This window comes from Ambystoma mexicanum, chromosome 11, assembly GCF_040938575.1.
Source record: "Ambystoma mexicanum isolate Mex_15411 chromosome 11, UKY_AmexF1_1, whole genome shotgun sequence".
NCBI classification, from domain to species: domain Eukaryota; kingdom Metazoa; phylum Chordata; class Amphibia; order Caudata; family Ambystomatidae; genus Ambystoma; species Ambystoma mexicanum.
Window position 1 is genome coordinate 52,338,542 of NC_090934.1, and position 25,854 is coordinate 52,364,395.

The 25,854-nt window shown below is 48.6% G+C and overlaps 1 protein-coding gene across 12 annotated transcripts in view; it reads left to right on the forward strand.

Annotated features, from left to right (window-relative positions):
- ADGRB2 (adhesion G protein-coupled receptor B2) overlaps positions 1-25,854 on the forward strand; it is a 1,170,899-nt gene that overhangs the window by 617,546 nt on the left and 527,499 nt on the right. For 11 of the 12 annotated variants that reach the window (XM_069622503.1, XM_069622504.1, XM_069622505.1 and 8 more), the window contains one exon: positions 12,533-12,697. The exons of the other annotated variant lie outside the window; for it this stretch is intronic. In XM_069622503.1, coding sequence (XP_069478604.1) covers positions 12,533-12,697 — 165 coding nt within the window. The remainder of the gene's footprint in view (positions 1-12,532; positions 12,698-25,854) is intronic. 12 annotated transcript variants of the gene reach the window in all.

The window sequence follows — 25,854 nt, forward strand, 5'->3', positions numbered from 1 at the left end:
TTGATATCTGCTTCAGGGCGCTTTCAGAGCTTCCCGTGGTCCTGCAGTAGGATTGCAGCTGTCTCTTGATATCTGCTCAGGCGCACTTTCAGAGCTTCTCGTGGTCCTGCAGTAGGATTGCAGATGTCTCTTGATATCTGCTCAGGGGCGCTTTCAGAGCTTCTCACGGTTCTGCAGTAGGATTGCAGATGCCTCTTGATATCTGCTCAGGCTCACTTTCAGAGCTTCTCACGGTCCTGCAGTAAGATTGCAGATGTCTCTTGATATCTGCTTAGGGGCGCTTTCAGAGCTTCTCGTGGTCCTGCAGTAGGATTACAGATGTCACTTGATATCTGCTTAGGGGCGCTTTCACAGCTTCTCGTGGTCCTGCAGTAGGATTGCAGATGTCTCTTGATATCTGCCCAGGGGCGCTTTCAGAGCTTCTCATGGTCCTGCAGTAGGATTACAGAGGTCTCTTGATATCTGCTTAGGGGCACTTTCAGAGCTTCTCACGGTCCTGCAGTAGGATTGCAGATGTCTCTTGATATCTGCTCAGGGACGCTTTCAGAGCTTCTCGTGGTCCTGCAGTAGGATTGCAGATGTCTCTTGATATCTGCCCAGGGGCGCTTTCAGAGCTTCTCATGGTCCTGCAGTAGGATTACAGAGGTCTCTTGATATCTGCTTAGGGGCACTTTCAGAGCTTCTCACGGTCCTGCAGTAGGATTGCAGATGTCTCTTGATATCTGCTCAGGGACGCTTTCAGAGCTTCTCGTGGTCCTGCAGTAGGATTGCAGATGTCTCTTGATATCTGCCCAGGGGCACTTTCAGAGCTTCTCGTGGTCCTGCAGTAGGATTGCAGATGTCTCTTGATATCTGCACAGGGGCGCTTTCAGAGCTTCTCACGGTCCTGCAGTAGGATTGCAGATGTCTCTTGATATCTGCTTTGGGGCACTTTCAGAGCTTCTCGTGGTCCTGGAGTAGGATTGCAGATGTCTCTTGATATCTGCTTAGGGGCACTTTCAGAGCTTCTCGTGGTCCTGCAGTAGGATTGCAGATGTCTCTTGATATCTGCTTCAGGGTGCTTTCAGAGCTTCCCGTGGTCCTTCAGTAGGATTGCAGATGCCTCTTGATATCTGCTTAGGGGCACTTTCAGGGCACTTTTAGAGATTTACGTGGTCCTGGAGCAGTGATGCAGATGTCCCTTGATGTCGGCTTTGGTGCGCTGGCAGAGCTTCACGTGGTACTGCAGCCGGAGTGCAGACATTCCTTGTTGTTGACGCAGGTTCACTGGCAAAGCTTGGCATGGTTTGGGAGCCAGAACACAGATGCTTCTTAATGTCAACTTTGGTGCTTTAGCAGAACTTGACATGGTCCTGGAGCCAGAATGCAGATGTTTCTTGATGTCCGCTTAGGGGGACACCTCAGGATTAAACTGCATTGATAAGACTGCCTGTAATATGCAAGAAACGTTACTAAATGTTTGCACCACACTGTCTTCGGTAACAGCCAAACTATATGCAATCCCTGCTGCAAGAAGGTGGCCGCAGCAGGAGAAGGCAGCCGATGTTCACAGTGGGTGTGCCTTCAGCTAAAATAGAATATGACTGCACTATTGAAAGAGTGCCGCAGAGTGCATCCGCAAACATGCAAACAGCACTGCATCTTCTTATGGCCAGCTCCGCTTGCAGGTGTGTGGAGAGTTAGGGATGAGCAGTGGGCTCAGAACCCACCCACGAGCTGCATAGATCATAGTCTTTTGTTACCAAGGAGGGTTATCGCTGGACCTTGAGATAGATCGTAGTCTTGTGTTACTAAGGAGGGTTATCGCTGGATCTTGAGATAAATCGTAGTCTTGTGTTACCAAGGAGGGTTATCGCTGGATCTTGAGATAGATCGTAGTCTTGTGTTACTAAGGAGGGTTATCGCTGGATCTTGAGATAGATCGTAGTCTTGTGTTACCAAAAGGGTTATCGCTGGATCTTGAGATAGATTGTGGTCTTGTGTTACCAAGGAGGGTTATCGCTGGAACTTGAGATAGATCGTAGTCTTGTGTTTCTAAGGAGGGTTATCGCTGGATCTCGAGATAGATCGTAGTCTTGTGTTACCAAGGAGGGTTATCGCTGGAACTTGAGATAGATCGTAGTCTTGTGTTACCAAGGAGGGTTATCGCTGGATCTTGAGATAGATTGTAGTCTTGTGTTACTAAGGAGGGTTATCGCTGGAACTTGAGATAGATCGTAGTCTTGTGTTACCAAGGAGGGTTATCGCTGGATCCTGATACAGATCGTAGTCTTGTGTTACTAAGGAGGGTTATCGCTGGATCTTGAGATAGATCGTAGTCTTGTGTTAGCAAAGAGGGTTATCGCTGGATCTTGAGATAGATCGTAGTCTTGTGTTACCAAGGAGGGTTATCGCTGGAACTTGAGATAGATCGTAGTCTTGTGTTACCAAGGAGGGTTATCGCTGGATCTTGAGATAGATCGTAGTCTTGTGTTACCAAGGAGGGTCATCGCTGGATCTTGAGTAGGTATTTGATGGGTCCATTAGTGATACTATATGGCTGGTAGCGCTGACATGGCGACAAGCCCGTCTTTGAGCACCAACCTTGCAAGGTTGTCTTGGAAATGGGCATCCATAATGCAGTAAAGCAAGTGTTCAGTCAAATCATGCTACTCAGGCAGAGGGCTCTGCAGTTAGGCATTGCACTTTCTGACTCAGGTAATTGGACAATATCAGTTTAATGCTTATTGTAGGTTTCCTTTTATGATGTGTGTATTTGAGAACACCATTTTTCGGTTGTCTTAGCTTGTTTTTACATACTCATGGACTCAATAACAGAAGATGTGTGCCCCTTTCTAACCTTATGGTATCTTGCCACACTGGTCTCCTTTCACCACCTGCATCGTCCGACTCTCTTGTTGGGCAGATAGTGCAAACTGTCCTGCTTCTGCTTCTCTATGCATGATGCCTAGGGTGTTAGTTTTCACTCTCGTTGACGCTTCTCAAACACATCATCAGACTCTTGTTGGGGAGTGATTTTAAACGGTATTGCTTCTGCATGCCTTATGCCATCGGTGTGTCTTCCCACACTCATTCCCCATGCACCACCGATATCAGACTCCCGCAGGCAGGATATTTCAATCTGTGCTGCTTCTCCATGCATAATGTCAGTGGTGTTCCTTTCCACACTCCTTCCCCTTCACCACCCACCTCTTCAGACTCTGTGCTGCTTCTGCTTCACCACGCATGATGCCAGAGTGTTCCTTTCCACACTCCGCCCCCTTCACCACCCACCTCTTCAGACTCTGTGCTGCTTCTGGTTCACCACACATGATGCCGGAGTCTTCCTTTCCACACTCCTTCCCCCTTCACCATCCACCTCTTCAGGCTGTGTGCTGCTTCTGCTTCACCACGCATGATGCCGCGATGTTCCTTTCCGCACTCCTTCCCCCATCACCACCTACCACTTCAGACTCAGTGCTGCTTCTGCTTCGCCACGCATGATGCCGGGGTGTTCCCTTCCGCACACCTTCCCCCTTCACCACCCACCTCTTCAGACTCAGTGCTGCTTCTGCTTCGCCACGCATGATGCCGGGGTGTTCCATTCCGCACGCCTTCCCCCTTCACCACCCACCTCTTCAGACTCTGTGCTGATTCTGCTTCGCCACGCATGATGCCGCAGTGTTCCTTTCCGCACTCCTTCCCCCTTCACCACCCATCTCTTCAGACTCTGTGCTGCTTCTGCTTCACCACACATGATGCCGGAGTCTTCCTTTCCGAACTCCTTCCCCCTTCACCACACACCTCTTCAGACTCTATGCTGCTTCTGCTTCACCACGCATGATGCCGTGATGTTCCTTTCCGCACTCCTTCCCCCTTCACCACCTACCACTTCAGACTCTGTGCTGCTTCTGCTTCGCCACGCATGATGCCGGGGTGTTCCATTCCACACGCCTTCCACCTTCACCACCCACCTCTTTAGACTCTGTGCTGCTTCTGCTTCACCACGCATGATGCCGTGATGTTCCTTTCCACACTCCTTCCCCCTTCACCACCCACCTCTTCAGACTCTGTGCTGCTTCTGCTTCACCACGCATGATGCTGCAGTCTTCCTTTCCGCACTCCTTCCCCTTCACCACCCACCTCTTCAGACTCTGTGCTGCTTTTCCTTCACCACGCATGATGCCGGAGTGTTCCTTTCTGCACTCCTTCCCCCTCCACCACCTACCACTTCAGACTCTGTGCTGCTTCTGCTTCACCACGCATGATGCCGGAGTGTTCCTTTCCACACTCCTTCCCCTTCACCACCCACCTCTTCAGACTCTGTGCTGCTTCTGCTTTGCCATGCATGAAGCCCGGGTGTTCCATTCCGCACGCCTTCCACCTTCACCACCCACTCTTCAGACTCTGTGCTGCTTCTGCTTTGCCACGCATGATGCCGGAGTCTTCCTTTCCGCACCTCTTCCCCTTCACCACCCACCTCTTCAGACTCTGTGCTGCTTCTGCTTCACCACGCATGATGCCGGCGCGCACCCGGAAGTACAGAGAAGTACTGTTTGCTGGGAGGAGTTCCTTCTCGTGTTTTGTGTCCCGTCCTCGCCGCGGATGCCGCAGAGGATTTGTGTTTGAAGTCGCGCCAGGAGGACGTCTTTACAGGCTACACGTTGTGCCTGACCTAGAGGGTGTAACCGGCGTTGCCAGCCCCTCCCCTGTGGCCTTGTAACGTAGCTGCTTCTTCAAAGCCCGGGACGCCAGCGCACCCGCGCGCGCACCCGGAAGTACAGAGAAGTACTGTTTGCTGGGAGGAGTTGCTGCCCGTGTTTTGTGTCTCGTCCTCGCCGCGGATGCCGCAGAGGATTTGTGTTTGAAGTCGCGCCAGGAGGACGTCTTTACAGGCTACACGTTGTGCCTGACCTAGAGGTGACTTTACTACGAACTTGTGTGCGTGTGCACCCCTAAGTCCTTACTGAACGTCCCCCCCCTGAGGACAGTGCGCCGCACGCACGTTTTTGATTATTTGGCAGACGCTGCACGTCTGCAGACGCTGAATGCAGTGACGTGCATTGACCTTGTCCACGCTATTACTGACAGTTGCAACGTTGTCTGTAGAAATGTGTACACTAGTCCCTCTTTGATGCTTATCATTTGTTTTCCTTAGGGTGTAACCGGCGTTGCCAGCCCCTCCCCTGTGGCCTTGTGACGTAGCTGCTTCTTCAAAGCCCGGGACGCCAGCGCACCCGCGCGCGCACCCGGAAGTACAGAGAAGTACTGTTTGCTGTTCGCGGTGCGTGCGTGGGTTCGTGGGGTTCATTTGACCCGTGGCGCAAGTTGGGCTTTTTAAGCAGTAGCCCTGGCTTATTGATCCAACTTGTGAAGTTGCTGGGTGCGCCCTTGGAAGTTAATTGATTCACTGTAATGGGATCAGGGAATTCTGGGTATAGTGTAGCCCCTAGACGAAGGTCTGACTGTGTGCTACGTTTCCATAGTATAAGTCTGATGGATTCTACATTGAGAAATGGTAAAAAGAGGAAGGAGTGTACCTCAAAAATGCCATCCATGTTGGAATCCCCCCAAAAAAATGTAAATAAGAAAAAAAAATGATGAAATCTTTCTCAATCCGTCGTTGAATGGGAAAACATAATTTCTGTCGATGTCTCTCCAATCAGACGAAATGAAGGACAGTGGCGGACCAAATCTGGCGCCTGATATGCTGGCGGGGATATCGTTAAACAAAGAAGTTTGCGCCTTAAAAGCAGCAAATGAAAACATCACTATTGATCCTTTTGCTGTTGAGGAGAATTCAGAAGAAGTACAAAAACTCATTGCTGACATTCACGATAATACATATCTGCCTATATTGGATATTTCAATGCTGGCCCCAGTGATTATGTCTGACTTGGATAAAAGAGTTAGGCTCTCGTTGGGACCCTCGACTCCGGTATCCACCCAGGGCCCCTGGAGAGAGCACGTACACTTTCACAAACTTGGCAAGCTGCCTGATAGTTTAATCAGTCCACATAGGGATCAGTCTGCTAACCCTGGTAGCCAAACTCCTGTGACCAGCTCTCCAGTTAAAAATGAAGTTGGCATGAGCAAGAGACAGAAAAGTATTTTGGAACAGAGACCACTTGACACATCTGTACCATTTTTTTTTATTTTTCAAATGTGCCGGTTGTTCCTACATCTCAAAACATAACGGAAGAGGAAGTGGGTGAGCAAAAGTTTAGTGACTTACCTATTTTTACGAGAGTCCTAAATTTGATCGACCGTGGACATGAATATTCACATTTTCTATTGCAAGAGATGAAAAAGGAGCTGGCAAACAATAAGGCGCAGCTCTCAAAAATTGAAGGTTACATGTTAGCACAAGAAGCATGCCATGCATACTACTCAGAATGTCATATCAGAGCAGCCTCAATTGTTCAGTTCACCCAATCCGTGGAAAAATAAAATGTTGCGTCCCAAACTATAGATAAACAGTTTCTGTTAAATGGCGTTCCGGTAACTTTTGCCCAAATAATTCAGGATAAGGACAAAAGTGGAACCCAACTTCAAAAACTCAGTTGCACAATTGGTGACAACACAGAATATCTGGAGATAGCAAAATTACAACACGACAAACTTTGTCAAATTGAAGCAATTCTGCTTCAAGGTAAGGAGAATGAGAACTTAGAGAAAACAGTATTGGATAATGTAGAAACTGCAGTAAATGCAAGCATGCCTGTCAGCACAGCTGATAGTCCCTCGATCTTGACAAAACTGATGGAAAACGAAAAATTAAATGAAACAGCGCAAGATCACAATAATGATCAGGACAAACTCTACTTCTTATCTCGTCGTTCTAAAAAAACCCATTTGAAAGCATTGAAGAGAAGACACAAAAATAAGGGGCCCTCCGTAAGTGTGGACTTAAAAATACGTGAATTAGCTGTCGATCTTGCTAACGATAAAGTTCCAACAACATCATTCAGCAAAATAGTAACACCTTCAGAGCTGACAGAACAAAACCTGAACTTAAATGAACTAAACGAAGAAAGCAAGAACGCGCTTCAAATTAGACCTATAATGGTGCAGGAATTGAATTCAATGGCAAAGCCAAATCCATCTATTTTAGAAAAGACTACGCTTAAGCCTCCGATTCAAAAAATCGAAGGGGGAGAGGAGTTAAAGTTTAAGGAAGCGAGTCTTCATCCTATCATCGAAAATATGATTCAATCTCAAGTAACAGCTTTTTTTAAAGATTTGACATCGAAGAAATCCGATAGTTTGATGCGAAATGTTAAAAACAAATGCAATGATGGGTGTGCAAAAACTTCACATCTAATGGAAAGTGAAGAGGATATTACGAGAATGACTGCACTTATGTCTGATACAACAGAAAAATGCTTGACAACATTTACAATAAATAACAAAAACGGAGGAAACAAACCAGAGTTACATCGGCCGCAGGAGCAGAACAGTGATCAAATTCAACTACAAGCCAAGCCATGCTGTTCAACGCTGAAGGAAGCGAAGCTTCCATTGAAAAAAATCATGTACCGAGAACAACAACCCGAAACCTAGCTCTCCCTCGAGAGATCATCAGCAGGTGGACGGATGTCTTCCCAACTTAAAAGATCATGAGGTGCTTGAAAGAAAAAATCATGAGTTACCAAGAGAAGCTGCAATCTCTCAGATTATTCTGCAATTTCATAACATACCTGGAGAAACGCAAAATATTATTGGCTGGCGAAGCGATCCTAAGATTAATGGCACGGTGTGCATTAATCGTTCCTTTCTCATGAACTCACTTTACAAAATACCATCCTTACGAAGTATAGTGACAAATGACATAGAGTGGATTCGACTACCAGCAATAAATAACAATAGAATGTTATCAAATATGATATCACCCATTATCGCTAAACTAATTTGGGAGCATCGTAATGATCTTTTCTTTCTTGGGTTAGAAATGGTGGGGTTTGATCACATAAAAACAGCGATGGATTTTTTGGAATTCCAATACCCACCCTCGGTAGCGATCTCTGAGTCTAATGCCTCCAACTCTGGGCAATCAAACTCCCAAAATGCCATGACGGAACAGCTCACTGCTCTGACAAATGCTCTTAACGGACTAAAATGGTTAGAACCCTTGATTAAAACAGTGGTCACTCAAATACCTCCTCCAAATACGTCATAAAATGACGACTTAGTTATCATGTCATGGAACTGTTGTGGCATGAATAACTTTTCAAAATGGAGCATACTCCTTATTCAGGAAACTATGGCACTTAAGAACGTGGAAATTGAGGGTTTTATTGTATGTTCTCATCAGGCGAAGAAAGGGGCAGAAGGAAGACCATCGGGAGGTCTCATGATATTGATTGACACTACATTAAACTTTGCCATCAAGAATGTATATCACACTGATCTATTCATTATATGCGATGTTTATTTTGATGTAAAACCACACGGTCATTTGCTCCTGACCTCACTTTATCGGAATCCTTCGCGATACACCATAGAAGAAGCGTGTGAGCTTTTTGGCAAGACTCTCATTGAAGCCCTATCTAAAGCGCCCCATGCAGAAATATTTATTGGAGGGGACTTCAATGTGGTCTGCGCACCTTACACTAACAATAGGAATACCAATTCTTCATATTTACAGACTTCAATTAGTAAAGGAGACGTGTGGATCAGGTTTTTCAAAGCGTGGAATATATTTCTAATCTCAGTGTCAACCTTCCATGAGAAAGTGACGTGGAAAAGAGGTAAACCAATACTCATGGATTGATCATATGTTTGCATCCAAAGATCTAACTGGTCGACTTGTCCCAGTTAACTCTACTAAAATTGTATTTGGGGATCATGCCATTATTATATCAGCAATAACAAACTACTTCACACACTCTTTACCTGTTCCACAATTAGCGCTGATTCAATGTGACAGAACAATGCTTTCTATTAATTGGTCTCTGAAAACTTGTAGAATGATAACGGCCCTTGTAAATAGAGATCTCTGGAAAACCAACATTAGCGATAAGGTCGATAATTCATTTATTATAAATTGGAACTGTAAGATGATTGACGCTCATTTGGCAAAGATATCTACATCTGGCGTCACGAAGAAGTGACTGAGGAAGAAGGCAGACCATTTTGTGCTGTCATTGCCGCATTAAAAAGACAGAAAACTTTAGATCTACGTAAAGTAACAAAAGCCAGGCTTACCTTGTCCCAGAATGACTATCGTCTTCAGAAACAAAAAATAGTGTTGAATTATAAAAACGCGATCAAAGAGTCACGTATCTTAAAGAAAATTCAACAAAATAAAAAAATAGTCAATCTTTTATGTAACAGGAATAATAAAGAAATCTGGAAAACGATAAGATCACTTGATAAAGACGTTCCGAGAAATTTCGAATCGTGCATTGACAGTACAACATGGTATGCATTCTTTTTTCAAAAATTTGCCCTGCCTGTTGAATTCTGGAAGTATGAACATCCTCCTATTTCACAGTTAATTCCAGATTGCTGTCCATGGAACACAAATGACATTTGTGCTGCAATTTATAGATTAAAACCTTCTAAATGTCCAGGGCCGGATGGCCTGCCACCATGTGTAATTAAGGACGATCCTTTGTTCGGTCGGCCTTGTTTCACTCCATATACCAAGAGATATTTCGCTCGAAGAAGATTCCACGCTCATGGCTCACGTCAATCATTATCCCGATTCACAAAAAAGGCAATATTTCGGATCCTAATAACTTCAGACCAGTGGCAATTATAGATGTGGCAGCGAAAATCTTTGCTGCATTAATTCTTCAAGACCTTGAAACTTTTGCTGCTAGAAATGACAGCCTGAGTCCTTCTCAAGTAGGCTTCCGTAAAGGGATGGGAACTCCGCTCAACGCAAGTATTTTGGCTCACATTATTGCACATGCGACAAGCCCTGATAATACACCTGTGTTTATGGCATCCTTAGACCTAAAAGCCGCGTTCGATTGTGTTATTAGAGGGAAATTATGGGAAATACTGCGAAGAGCTATGATACCACAACATCTGATTATTTTGATAGAAATGTTACACTATCAGACAAACCTTAAAATAAGAATTGATAAATTGGGTTCACTCACGCAAGCAATACCTTCCTTCATAGGGATGAAGCAAGGCTGCAACCTTGCAGCGATTCTCTTCAACCTTTATCTCACAGGGATTGATGAGATCTGGGACGAGGAAAAATCCTTTCCGATTCGCATTGGCTCACTTTCTTTGTCATGGCTTGCATATGCGGACGACATTTTACTTTTTGACCGCACACAGGCGGGGCTTCAACAAAAATTAGTAAGCTTTATGGGCTATTGTAGAATTAACAACTTGCGGGTGAATCCCCAAAAATCTAACATAATAGTCTTTTCCAACAAAAAAAAGACTCGTCATTTTACATGGAGAGTCGATGATGCCCTGATTATGATAGCAAAGGAACTTCCCTATCTCGGTCTAATTTTAACACAAAACATGTCGTACAAAAGAATCAAAGAAATTCTTAACATCAAGGCAACCACTTTGAAATGTCAAATGAAAGTGTTACAATATAAGATCTGCAAATTCTCATTAATACCCTTGCTGGAATTCTATCTAAAAAAAGTAGGGGCAATATTGCTGTATGGGGTGGAGTTATATCTTTGGGACTTGGGACCAGTATTAGACCAATTGCAAGGGCAAATGTGGAAATATGCCCTTGGTCTACCATCATCCTTGCCAAATGCGATGGTTAGACATGAGCTGGGCTTGAACGCTTTATCTGCCAAATACAATTGGAGACTACTGGTGAACTTTGCGAAAATCCTATATCCGTCACGTAATTCACTATATATGGAATTACATACCATGATGGTGAATAACAAACCACCCTCCATATTAATCTTTAAAAAACGCATGTTAGCGATTATGGAAAGGATTGATTTACCTTATGAGGACCTAGAGCTCTTTCAGGAAAAAATCAAGAAAAAATTGTTGCAATTAGATTGGGCTGACACTTGTTCGAAGATCGCGAGTTACTCTTCTTTTGCAGAATACTATAAATTTGTGCATAAACAAGTACCTCGCATGGAGTATCTAACTTTATGCCCTTGTTCCAAGGTACGGCAAACTTTTATGAGGTTTAGATTTGACCTGGTTCATACCAGGTTTAGACAACGACACTGGTTTAAACAAGATGTGAGTGACGCAAATTTAATATGTCGCTTCTGCAATCAAACAGTAGAGTCTCTTAAACATCTTTTCTTATACTGTACGCACTTTGAAATCATGCGCTGCAGAATGATAGAAGCGCTTGAAGTGGCAAATACGATTGAAAAGAGAGAATGGATTTGGATTAAATGCATGTGGGGAGGCACAAATGCATCTATAATTAAAACGGCAAGACTTGTAATGGCGATTGAATCTGAATTGATACTATGTCAATAGGTTAAAAAGCTGACACATATGGTGATATATAGAGTTAGCCATGTTATAAAGGTGATGTGTGTAGTGTCCACGATTTAGAGTTTCAGTTTGTTTTATGTACTTTATGGCACGGAGGACTTTAAAGGTTACGCTGTTTTATATTCTGTTGTGCTTTTTTTTTAAATCGTGAATGAAAATGTATTAAGTTATCAAAGGAGATATGTTGAAATATGAAAAATGTGTAAAGGTCTTGATGTTCTTCTGAATCTTGACTAAAAACAAATAAAGAAGTTTAAAAAAGAAAAAAAAAAAAAAAGATGCCGGAGTGTTCCTTTCTGCACGCCTTCCCCTTCACCACCCACCTCTTCTAACTCTGTGCTACTTCTGCTTCACCACGCATGATGCCGGAGTGTTCCTTTCCGCACTCCTTCCCCCTTCACCGCCCACCTCTTCAGACTCTGTGCTGCTTCTGCTTCACCACGCATGATGCCGGAGTGTTCCTTTCTGCACTCCTTCCCCCTTCAACGCCCACCTCTTCAGACTCTGCTGCTTCTGCTTCGCCACGCATGATGCCGGAGTGTTCCTTTCCGCACTCCGTTCCCCTTCACCACCCACCTCTTCAGACTCTGTGCTGCTACTCCTTCACCACACATGATGCCGGAGTGTTCCTTTCCACACTTCTTCCCCTTCACCACCCACCTCTTCAGACTCTGTGCTGCTTCTGCTTCACCACAGATGATGCTGGAGTGTTCCTTTCCACACTTCTTCCCCTTCACCACCCACCTCTTCTAACTCTGTGCTACTTCTGCTTCACCACGCATGATGCCGGAGTGTTCCTTTCCGCACTCCTTCCCCCTTCACCGCCCACCTCTTCAGACTCTGTGCTGCTTCTGCTTCACCACGCATGATGCCAGAGTCTTCCTTTCTGCACTCCCGCCCCCTTCACCACCTACCACTTTAGACTCTGTGCTGCTTCTGCTTCGCCACGCATGATGCCGGAGTGTTCCTTCCCGCACTCCTGCCCCCTTCAACACCCACCTCTTCAGACTGTTGTTGGCCGGATAGCCTAAAATGTGCTGCTTGTGCTTCTCTACAGTTGACGCAGGGGGTGTTTTTATGTCCTTTGCAGCTGATGGCAAGTGGGGTCCATGGAACCAGTGGAGCCTGTGCACGAAGACCTGCGATGGGGGCTGGCAGAGGCGCTTCAGGATGTGCAAGGGCACTGGTTTGCAAGGCTATCCGTGCGAGGGGTCAGGAGAGGAGGTCCAAACGTGCAATGAGAAAAAGTGCCCAGGTACCTATGGATGCTGGGGAGAAGGGTTACAACACTCATTGTTGGGGTGGAGTGGGGCAAATTGATCCATGCAAAGTGTTGCCTGATTTCCCTGGACAGTTTTCCTAGCATTGCACAGGAAGGAACCCTCATCATTGCATTACCCTCAACCTCATCTCTTTATCATTGCCTCATTGTTTCCTCCGCAGGGCGAGGTTCATGGTTCTGGTCCTGTTCATTCTCACTGCTGTCGTGCCAACTGTACCATCCATCTCATGGTGTCCTGTCTGTCGTAAGTGGTCCCCACCTTCATCGTGAATCATCTTGTGCCATTGCATCTCCTGGCAGCCAGTTGTTGTGTGCATGTTGGTGCTGAACTTGCCCTTGTCAGAGCATCAGAGGAAGGGGTCCACCCTCCATTGGGGCTTCACGGCTTTCTACATGCCCAGCTTCACCTAAATGGCGTCTTTCCCTCCAGGCTTCTCTACTCGCTCGGCTTGGTCGGTGGATCTACTAATCTGTGGCAACTAGGTGCACTTTTCAGTGAACCCGCCCGTCCACAGCACCTCTTTTCCCACTCGTTTCCCTGGCACGTGCCTGCACTTGATCCACTCATCTCTCACCTCCCTGCCTTAGTTCTCTGCTTGATCCTCGTGTGCATTGCACCTCCTCTTACACACCCTTTCACCAGGCGTTGTGCTGGCTCCTGTGCATGCGATCAGCCTTTGCACCTCCTCTCGCTGCTATGGTCTGTTCTTTGTTTGATATGCCCAAAGTGCCGTGATATCTCCTGGGGGAAACGTGCCCTCTTAACATGCATCTGTTATGGCACGTTCTGCTACCCACGTATCCATTGCTCTTGCTCTCATGCAGCTCTCATGGCCATGGTTTTGCGCCAGCTACACCCTCACACTTGTTCCTTGCACCTCCTCTCGCACACCTCTCATGGCCAAGGTTTTGCATTGGCTCAGTAGATCACTCCTCAATTGTACCTCATCCCTAACTTTGTGATCACTTCATCTATCCCCTCACGCTTGCACCTCCCACTCCCACCATTATGTGCTGGCTCCTGTGGATGCACTCTTCCACAGTGCCTATGCATCTGTCACTGCCATTGTGTGCTGGCCCCTGTGGATGCACTCTTCCACAGTGCCTACCCTTGTGCATCCGTCACTGCCATCATGTGCTGGCTCCCGTGGATGCACTCTTCCACAGCGCCTACACTTGTGCATCTGTCACTGCCATTATGTGCTGGCTTGTGTGGGTGCACTCTTCCACAGTGCCTACCCTTGTGCATCTGTCACTGCCATTATCTGATGGCTCCTGTGGATGCACTCTTCCACAGTTCCTACCCTTGTGCATCTGTCACTGCCATTATGTGCTGGCTTGTGTGGGTGCACTCTTACACAGTGCCTAATCGTGTGTGGATGCACTCTTCCACAGTGCCTACTCTTGTGCATCTGTCACTGCCATTATGTGCTGGCTCCTGTGGATGCACTCTTCCACAGTTCCTACCCTTGTGCATCTGTCACTACCATTATGTGCTGGCTTGTGTGGGTGCACTCTTACACAGTGCCTTATCTTGTGTGGATGCACTCTTCCACAGTGCCTACCCTTGTGCATCTGTCACTGCCATTATCTGATGGCTCCTGTGGATGCACTCTTCCACAGTTCCTACCCTTGTGCATCTGTCACTGCCATTATGTGCTGGCTTGTGTGGGTGCACTCTTACACAGTGCCTAATCGTGTGTGGATGCACTCATCCACAGTGCCTACTCTTGTGCATCTGTCACTACCATTATGTGCTGGCTCCTGTGGATGCACTCTTCCACAGTGCCTACTCTTGTGCATCTGTCACTGCCATTATGTGCTGGCTCCTGTTGATGCACTCTTCCACAGTGCCTATGCATCTGTCACTGCCATTGTGTGCTGGTTCCTGTGGATGCACTCTTCCACAGTGCCTATGCATCTGTCACTGCCATTGTGTGCTGGTTCCTGTGGATGCACTCTTCCACAGTGCCTATGCATCTGTCACTGCCATTGTGTGCTGGCTTGTGTGGGTGCACTCTTCCACAGTGCCTACCCTTGTGCATCCGTCACTGTCATTATGTGCTGGCTTGTGTGGGTGCACTCTTCCACAGTGCCTACCCTTGTGCATCTGTCACTGCCATTATGTGCTGGCTCCTGTGGATGCACTCTTCCACAGTGCTTATGCATCTATCACTGCCATTGTGTGCTGGCTCTTGTGGATGCACTCTTCCATAGTGCCTATGCATCTGTCACTGCCATTGTGTGCTGGCTCCTGTGGATGCACTCTTCCACAGTGCCTACCCTGTGCATCCGTCCCTGCCATTATGTGCTGGCTTGTGTGGGTGCACTCTTCCACAGTGCCTACCCTTGTGCATCTGTCACTGCCATTATGTGCTGGCTCCTGTGGATGCACTCTTCACAGTGCCTATGCATCTATCACTGCCATTGTGTGCTGGCTCCTGTGGATGCACTCTTCCACAGTGCCTACCCTTGTGCATCCGTCACTGCCTTGTGCTGGCTTGTGTGGGTGCACTCTTCCACAGTGCCTACCCTTGTGCATCTGTCACTGCCATTATGTGCTGGCTCCTGTGGATGCACTCCTCCACAGTGCCTATGCATCTATCACTGCCATTGTGTGCTGGCTCCTGTGGATGCACTCTTCCACAGTGCCTACCCTTGTGCATCCGTCACTGTCATTATGTGCTGGCTCTTGTGGATGCACTCTTCCACAGTGCCTATGCATCTGTCACTGCCATTGTGTTCTGGCTCCACCCATGTGCATCTGTCACTGCCATTGTGTGCTGGCTCCTGTGGATGCACTCATACACAGTGCCTACCCTTGTACATCTGTAACTGCCATTATGTGCTGGCTTGTGTGGGTTTACACATTCGATCCACTCATGAGTAGCACCACCTCACACACCCCTCTCACTGCCATGATTTAGTGGTGGCTCCTGTGGATGAACTCTTCCACAGTGCCTACCCTTGTGCATCTGTCATTGTCATTATGTGATGGCTCCTGTGGATGCACTCTTCCACAGTGCCTATGCATCTGTCACTGCCATTATGTCCTGGCTCCTGTGGATGCACTCTTCCACAGTGCCTATGCATCTGTCACTGCCATTGTGTGCTGGCTCCTGTGGATGCACTCTTCCACAGTGCCTATGCATCTGTCACTGCCATTGTGTGCTGGCTCCTGTGGATGCACTCTTCCACAGTGCCTACCAGTGCATCCGTCACTGCCATCATGTGCTGGCTCCCGTGGATGCACTCTTCCACAGCGCCTACACTTGTGCATCTGTCACTGCCATTATGTGCTGGCTTGTGTGGGTGCACTCTTCCACAGTGCCTACCCTTGTGCATCTGTCACTGCCATTATCTGATGGCTCCTGTGGATGCACTCTTCCACAGTTCCTACCCTTGTGCATCTGTCACTGCCATTATCTGATGGCTCCTGTGGATGCACTCTTCCACAGTTCCTACCCTTGTGCATCTGTCACTGCCATTATGTGCTGGCTTGTGTGGGTGCACTCTTACACAGTGCCTAATCGTGTGTGGATGCACTCTTCCACAGTGCCTACTCTTGTGCATCTGTCACTGCCATTATGTGCTGGCTCCTGTGGATGCACTCTTCCACAGTTCCTACCCTTGTGCATCTGTCACTGCCATTATGTGCTGGCTTGTGTGGGTGCACTCTTACACAGTGCCTTATCTTGTGTGGATGCACTCTTCCACAGTGCCTACCCTTGTGCATCTGTCACTGCCATTATCTGATGGCTCCTGTGGATGCACTCTTCCACAGTTCCTACCCTTGTGCATCTGTCACTGCCATTATGTGCTGGCTTGTGTGGGTGCACTCTTACACAGTGCCTAATCGTGTGTGGATGCAGTCTTCCACAGTGCCTACTCTTGTGCATCTGTCACTGCCATTATGTGCTGGCTCCTGTGGATGCACTCTTCCACAGTGCCTACTCTTGTGCATCTGTCACTGCCATTATGTGCTGGCTCCTGTTGATGCACTCTTCCACAGTGCCTATGCATCTGTCACTGCCATTGTGTGCTGGCTCCTGTGGATGCACTCTTCCACAGTGCCTATGCATCTGTCACTGCCATTGTGTGCTGGTTCCTGTGGATGCACTCTTCCACAGTGCCTATGCATCTGTCACTGCCATTGTGTGCTGGTTCCTGTGGATGCACTCTTCCACAGTGCCTATGCATCTGTCACTGCCATTGTGTGCTGGCTTGTGTGGGTGCACTCTTCCACAGTGCCTACCCTTGTGCATCCGTCACTGTCATTATGTGCTGGCTTGTGTGGGTGCACTCTTCCACAGTGCCTACCCTTGTGCATCTGTCACTGCCATTATGTGCTGGCTCCTGTGGATGCACTCTTCCACAGTGCTTATGCATCTATCACTGCCATTGTGTGCTGGCCCTTGTGGATGCACTCTTCCATAGTGCCTATGCATCTGTCACTGCCATTGTGTGCTGGCTCCTGTGGATGCACTCTTCCACAGTGCCTACCCTGTGCATCCGTCACTGCCATTATGTGCTGGCTTGTGTGGGTGCACTCTTCCACAGTGCCTACCCTTGTGCATCTGTCACTGCCATTATGTGCTGGCTCCTGTGGATGCACTCTTCCACAGTGCCTATGCATCTATCACTGCCATTGTGTGCTGGCTCCTGTGGATGCACTCTTCCACAGTGCCTACCCTTGTGCATCCGTCACTGCCTTGTGCTGGCTTGTGTGGGTGCACTCTTCCACAGTGCCTACCCTTGTGCATCTGTCACTGCCATTATGTGCTGGCTCCTGTGGATGCACTCCTCCACAGTGCCTATGCATCTATCACTGCCATTGTGTGCTGGCTCCTGTGGATGCACTCTTCCACAGTGCCTACCCTTGTGCATCCGTCACTGTCATTATGTGCTGGCTCTTGTGGATGCACTCTTCCACAGTGCCTATGCATCTGTCACTGCCATTGTGTTCTGGCTCCACCCATGTGCATCTGTCACTGCCATTGTGTGCTGGCTCCTGTGGATGCACTCATACACAGTGCCTACCCTTGTACATCTGTAACTGCCATTATGTGCTGGCTTGTGTGGGTTTACACATTCGATCCACTCATGAGTAGCACCACCTCACACACCCCTCTCACTGCCATGATTTAGTGGTGGCTCCTGTGGATGAACTCTTCCACAGTGCCTACCCTTGTGCATCTGTCACTGTCATTATGTGATGGCTCCTGTGGATGCACTCTTCCACAGTGCCTATGCATCTGTCACTGCCATTATGTCCTGGCTCCTGTGGATGCACTCTTCCACAGTGCCTATGCATCTGTCACTGCCATTGTGTGCTGGCTCCTGTGGATGCACTCTTCCACAGTGCCTATGCATCTGTCACTGCCATTGTGTGCTGGCTCCTGTGGATGCACTCTTCCACAATGCCTATGCATCTGTCACTGCCATTATGTCCTGGCTCCTGTGGATGCACTCTTCCACTGTGCCTACCCTTGTGCATCTGTCACTGCCATTATGTGCTGGCTCCTGTGGATGCACTCTTCCACAGTGCCTATGCATCTGTCACTGCCATTGTGTGCTGGCTCCACCCTTGTGCATCTGTCACTGCTATTGTGTGCTGGCTTCTGTGGATGCACTCTTCCACTGTGCCTACCCTTGTGCATCTGTCACTGCCATTGTGTGCTGGCTCCTGTGGATGCACTCTTCCACAGTGCCTATGCATCCGTCACTGCCATTGTGTGCTGGCTCCTGTGGATGCACTCTTCCACAGTGCCTACCCTTGTGCATCTGTCACTGCCATTATGTGCTGGCTTGTGTGGGTTTACACATCCGATCCACTCATGCGTAGCACTTCCTCACACACCCCTCTCACTGCCATGATTTAGTGCTGGCTCCTGTGGATGCACTCTTCCACAGTGCCTAATCGTGTGCATCTGTCACTGCCATTATGTGCTGGCTCCTGTGGATGCACTCTCCCATAGTGCCTATGCATCTGTCACTGCCATTGTGTGCTGTTTCCTGTGTATGCACTCTTCCACAGTGCCTAACCTTGTGCATCTGTCACTGCCATTATGTCCTGGCTCCTGTGGATGCACTCTTCCACAGTGCTTTCCCGTGTGCATCTGTCACTGCCATTATGTGCTGGCTCCTGTGGATGCACTCTTCCATAGTGCCTATGCCTCTGTCTCTGCCATTATATGCTGGCTCCTGTGGATGCACTCTTCCATAGTGCCTATGCATCTGTCACTGCCAGTGTGTGCTGGCTCTTGTGGATGCACTCTTCCACAGTGCTTACCCGTGTGCATCTGTCACTGCCATTATGTGCTGGCTTGTGTGGGTTTACACATCCGATCCACTCATGCGTAGCACTTCCTCACACACCCCTCTCACTGCCATGATTTAGTGCTGGCTCCTGTGGATGCACTCTTCCACAGTGCCTAATCTTGTGCATCTGTCACTGCCATTATGTGCTGGCTCCTGTGGATGCACTCTTCCATAGTGCCTATGCATCTGTCACTGCCATTGTGTGCTGTTTCCTGTGTATGCACTCTTCCACAGTGCCTACCCTTGTGCATCTGTCACTGCCATTGTGTGCTGGCTCCTGTGGATGCACTCTTCCACAGTGCCTATGCATCTGTCACTGCCATTGTGTGCTGGCCCCTGTGGATGCACTCTTCCACAGTGCCTACCCTTGTGCATCTGTCACTGCCATTGTGTGCTGGCCCCTGTGGATGCACTCTTCCACAGTGCCTACCCTTGTGCATCTGTCACTGCCATTGTGTGCTGGCTCCTGTGGATGCACTCTTCCACAGTGCCTATGCATCTGTCACTGCCATTGTGTGCTGGCCCCTGTGGATGCACTCTTCCACAGTGCCTACCCTTGTGCATCTGTCACTGCCATTGTGTGCTGGCCCCTGTGGATGCACTCTTCCACAGTGCCTACCCTTGTGCATCTGTCATTGCCATTGTGTGCTGGCTCCTGTGGATGCACTCTTCCACAGTGCCTACCCTTGTGCATCTGTCACTGCCATTGTGTGCTGGCTCCTGTGGATGCACTCTTCCACAGTGCCTATGCATCTGTCACTGCCATTGTGTGCTGGCTCCACCCTTGTGCATCTGCCACTGCTATTGTGTGCTGGCTTCTGTGGATGCACTCTTCCACTGTGCCTACCCTTGTGCATCTGTCACTGCCATTGTGTGCTGGCTCCTGTGGATGCACTCTTCCACAGTGCCTACCCTTGTGCATCTGTCACTGCCATTGTGTGCTGGCTCCTGTGGATGCACTCTTCCACAGTGCCTACCCTTGTGCATCTGTCACTGCCATTGTGTGCTGGCTCCTGTGGATGCACTCTTCCACAGTGCCTATGCATCTGTCACTGCCATTGTGTGCTGGCTCCTGTGGATGCACTCTTCCACAGTGCCTATGCATCTGTCACTGCCATTGTGTGCTGGCTCCACCCTTGTGCATCTGTCACTGCTATTGTGTGCTGGCTCCTGTGGATGCACTCTTCCACAGTGCCTATGCATCTGTCACTGCCATTGTGTGCTGCCCTTGTGCATCTGTCACTGCTATTGTGTGCTGGCTTCTGTGGATGCACTCTTCCACTGTGCCTACCCTTGTGCATCTGTCACTGCCATTATGTGCTGGCTCCTGTGGATGCACTCTTCCACAGTGCCTATGCATCTGTCACTGCCATTGTGTGCTGGCTCCACCCTTGTGCATCTGTCACTGCTATTGTGTGCTGGCTCCTGTGGATGCACTCTTCCACAGTGCCTACCCTTGTGCATCTGTCACTGCCATTATGTGCTGGCTTGCGTGGGTTTACACATCCGATCCACTCATGCGTAGCACTTCCTCACACACCCCTCTCACTGCCATGATTTAGTGCTGGCTCCTGTGGATGCACTCTTCCACAGTGCCTACCCTTGTGCATCTGTCACTGCCATTGTGTGCTGGCTCCTGTGGATGCACTCTTCCACAGTGCCTATGCATCGGTCACTTCCATTGTGTGCTGGCTTCTGTGGATGCTCTCTTCCACATCCGATCCCCTTGTGCATCTGTCACTGCCATTGTGTGCTGGCTTCTGTGAATGCACTCTTCCACTGTGCCTACCCTTGTGCATCTGTCACTGCCATTGTGTGCTGGCTCCTGTGGATGCACTCTTCTACAGTGCCTATGCATCTGTCACTGCCATTGTGTGCTGGATCCTGTGGATGCACTCTTCCACAGTGCCTATGCGTCTGTCACTGCCATTGTGTGCTGGCTCCTGTGGATGCACTCTTCCACAGTGCCTACCCTTGTGCATCTGTCACTGCCATGGTGTGCTGGCTCCTGTGGATGCACTCTTCCACAGTGCCTATGCATTTGTCACTGCTATTGTGTGCTGGCTCCTGCGGAAGACCTCTTCCACACTGCCTACCCTTGTGTATCTGTCACTGCCTTTATGTGCTGGCTTGCGTGGGTTTACACATCCAATCCACTCATGCGTAGCACTTCCTCACACACACCTCTCATTACCATGATTGTGTGCTGGCTCCTGTGGATGCTCTCTTCCACAGTGCCTATGCGTCTGTCACTGCCATTGTGTGCTGGCTCCTGTGGATGCACTCTTCCACAGTGCCTATGCATCTGTCACTGCCATTATGTCCTGGCTCTTGTGGATGCACTCTTCCACTGTGCCTACCCTTGTGCATCTGTCACTGCCATTATGTGCTGGCTCCCGTGGATGCACTCTTCCACAGTGCCTATGCATCTGTCACTGCCATTGTGTGCTGGCTCCACCCTTGTGCATCTGCCACTGCTATTGTGTGCTGGCTGCTGTGGATGCTCTCTTCCACAGTCCCTATGCATCGGTCACTTCCATTGTGTGCTGGCTTCTGTGGATGCACTCTTCCACAGTGCCTACCCTTGTGCATCTGTCGCTGCCATTGTGTGCTGGCTTCTGTGGATGCACTCTTCCACTGTGCCTACCCTTGTGCATCTGTCACTGCCATTGTGTGCTGGCTCCTGTGGATGCACTCTTCTACAGTGCCTATGCATCTGCCACTGCCATTGTGTGCTGGATCCTGTGGATGCACTCTTCCACAGTGCCTATGCGTCTGTCACTGCCATTGTGTGCTGGCTCCTGTGGATGCACTCTTCCACAGTGCCTACCCTTGTGCATCTGTCACTGCCATGGTGTGCTGGCTCCTGTGGATGCACTCTTCCACAGTGCCTATGCATTTGTCACTGCTATTGTGTGCTGGCTCCTGCGGAAGACCTCTTCCACACTGCCTACCCTTGTGTATCTGTCACTGCCTTTATGTGCTGGCTTGCGTGGGTTTACACATCCGATCCACTCATGCGTAGCACTTCCTCACACACACCTCTCATTACCATGATTGTGTGCTGGCTCCTGTGGATGCTCTCTTCCACAGTGCCTATGCGTCTGTCACTGCCATTGTGTGCTGGCTCCTGTGGATGCACTCTTCCACAGTGCCTATGCATCTGTCACTGCCATTATGTCCTGGCTCCTGTGGATGCACTCTTCCACTGTGCCTACCCTTGTGCATCTGTCACTGCCATTATGTGCTGGCTCCTGTGGATGCACTCTTCCACAGTGCCTATGCATCTGTCACTGCCATTGTGTGCTGGCTCCACCCTTGTGCATCTGCCACTGCTATTGTGTGCTGGCTGCTGTGGATGCTCTCTTCCACAGTCCCTATGCATCGGTCACTTCCATTGTGTGCTGGCTTCTGTGGATGCACTCTTCCACAGTGCCTACCCTTGTGCATCTGTCGCTGCCATTGTGTGCTGGCTCCTGTGGATGCACTCTTCCACAGTGCCTATGCATCTGTCACCGCCATTGTGTGCTGGCCCTTGTGGATGCACTCTTCCATAGTGCCTATGCATCTGTCACTGCCATTGTGTGCTGGCTCCTGTGGATGCACTCTTCCACAGTGCCTACCCTGTGCATCCGTCACTGTCATTATGTGCTGGCTTGTGTGGGTGCACTCTTCCACAGTGCCTACCCTTGTGCATCTGTCACTGCCATTATGTGCTGGCTCCTGTGGATGCACTCTTCCACAGTGCCTATGCATCTGTCACTGCCATTGTGTGCTGGCTCCACCCTTGTGCATCTGCCACTGCTATTGTGTGCTGGCTGCTGTGGATGCTCTCTTCCACAGTCCCTATGCATCGGTCACTTCCATTGTGTGCTGGCTTCTGTGGATGCACTCTTCCACAGTGCCTACCCTTGTGCATCTGTCGCTGCCATTGTGTGCTGGCTCCTGTGGATGCACTCTTCCACAGTGCCTATGCATCTGTCACCGCCATTATGTGCTGGCTTGTGTGGGTTAACACATCTAATCCACTCATGCGTAGCACTTCCTCACACACCCCTCTCACTGCCATGATTTAGGGCTGGCTCATGCCATCATCACCCTTGCATTTCTATTGCCCCCTTTTCATACTATGTGTTTTCCTCAGACTCTTGCCTTTGTTTCTTTTGAGGTCTATTTATCTGGCCATGGCCCCTTTTTTCCCAGAATCCCTTTTTGACACCCATCCTTAATGCACAGGCATGGCAATGTGTTCCTTATTTCTTCTGATCATAATGCCTCCCTTGTGGCCCCTTCCCATAACTCATTCACACCCCCCCTTCCGATAGACAGAGTTCTGATGATGTGCACCGTCTGTTGGCATGGACCCCTCCTGCACTGACTTTCTTCTCCTCGCATAGAGCCTTTCCTTCATCTGCGCCCTCACCTCTTCATCTTCAGGGTCATCTCATGCAGTTCCTTGCTTTGCCATATATCTTTTAATAATGCCAATTCTTGTAGCCATTGTACGCTCTCAATGTGTGTGTTTGCTTCCATTCCTTATTACTGCAGACATTTTTCAGTTCAGGAGTCTGTATGTTGGCCCACCCAGACTGTGGCACTACACCCTCCTCCACTGAATGCATCTACAGACAGTGCAGTCTTAGTGGCAGCTCACATCACATGTCCCAGCATCTGTGTCGAGAGCCTGCATGCAGAGCTCCTGCTCTTTTCATTTATGGCATACATAAACGTGGATTTTGCTATTTATTTTAAAATTCAGATTTTGTTCCAAGTTGACAGGATTTATGTTCTGGAGTAGTGATGGGTATGAAGAACCCTTCTCATGTTATGCACTGTGAGAAACCTCAGGGCGTCCTCATTTCCTTTTCCCCAACTTCCTCTACTCAGGTGGCCTGTGAAAGCCCATCGCTTTTGGATCCCGATCCTGGGGGTGGATATGCGAGAGAGGATCACCTGGGGGGAGGAGATTTGGGGAATGGAGGGAGGATGCCCTTAGGCGAGACACAGTACTTCCCTTTCCCTTTCCGTAATGAACCTTCAATCCTGGAAGATTTTATAGGGTCCTGTCAACAGACCCCCTTGCCTTCCTTTCAGAATAACCAGTGGAAATACATAATAAGAGGTCTAAAAAGAGAACCTCTTGAAGGACATCTCTCTATATGGGCCAGAAAAAAACCCCTTCAAAACACATATGTTGGTTCCCAGACACCACATGCATATGCCAAACCAGAAAGTAAAAACCTAGAAGGAATACCCCATATCGCTGAATCCCTTTCCCTTCCACACATGCATCATGTCCCACAATCATGTGCCTTTAATATTGGGACGAGGAAGAGGCGACTAGGAATAATAAACACTGCTGGTCAATTTCACCATTATTGTACTGAGACGAGGAAGATGCCTATGCATGGTCAGCCATGTCCATTTAATTATGTTGAGGCATTCTGCTCACACCTGCAGCCTATTGAAAGGCCACAGGTGTATAAAAGGAGGCTCAAGCAGCCTACCTGGAGAGAAGATGGTAGCTACTAGGCGAGGAGCAGACTGGAGCAGGACCGGCAGAGAGGACGCTGTGTGTTGAGGGAGAGAGAGGTGCCGCGGGCCGTGAGCCGACCAGAGCCCCAGTAATTACCTGAGCCGCATCTTCCCAGTTGGAGCTGGGGAACACAGAAACCTCCCAAACGCTGCGAGAAGGTTTCCCGACAGCTAGCGCTGCTCGCTGGAGTTCCCGGCATGTATCTGACAGCGAAGAGAAAGACAGAGAACCGGAAGAAGATGCCCGGAGGAGCAGACACGACCGAGTGAGTGTGAGGCGCAGAAAGAATGTGCCCGGGAGCTCCAGTGGCTGGCGGGTCTCGACACTTAACGTTTGCATACTAAGCCTTGGGAGAATGGGGTCTCGCACCCGAATGAAGGAATCATGAATTATGAGCAAGTTATCGAGTATTCAGTGTAAGTTTGAAAATGACATGCAGCAAGGCTAAATGTTACAATTTGAGGCGTGCAGATCATACACCGTCAAATGAGGAAGTCCAACAAAACCTACGAGTAAAAAAAGCAAAAAACAAAATCTGACAAACAAGGAAAAATTACAGCATTTTTTCCAACGACTGTGCCTAAAACATACAGCAAAGTAGAAAAGACAGGTCAATCTAATTCAGACTCAACAATGATGGGCTTGGATACTGTGGCTATAGAGGGCATTGAAATCTCAGGATCAGTACTTCAAGAAGCCAAAAGACGCGCTGGTATTCCTTTGAAAGAGATATGTGTTAGTCTAGAAGAAGAGATTATAGCCTTAGAAGCATTACCTACCTCTACAGCAAGGTTGAGCGTTTCTGCCAGAATGTTTGATTCGTCCGAAGAAGGTGGCGACAAAAGAAGGTTTGAACGAAACGAGCTAGACAGTCATTCCATCAGAGGAACTGGAACGTTTGGAAAAGCTTGTAGTAGAGAAGGTTTACCAGCACTTGCACATAACACAAGCATTGGAAAGGAGGAGGTCCTTGGAAGCGGCTACTGTCCGCTAGTGACATTAAATCTTGTGTCACAGTCATTTACTGTCTCGGGAGGATAGCTCAGGGGCAACTTGCTCGTTTTGGAAGCAAGACAACACTGAGCAACACAGGTTGGATCCCCGGGTCCGCCTTAGAAACCTCTGGTTATTAAGCACATTACAAATAACCAATCATATCATTTATTCGATTGTATGCCATAGTAGTAGCTGAAGTCAGAGAAAATTCTAACACTCTTAGAGCAGTAAAATGATTCTGTATTTCGAAATGATTTTACCAGCAGCAGAGAAAAAG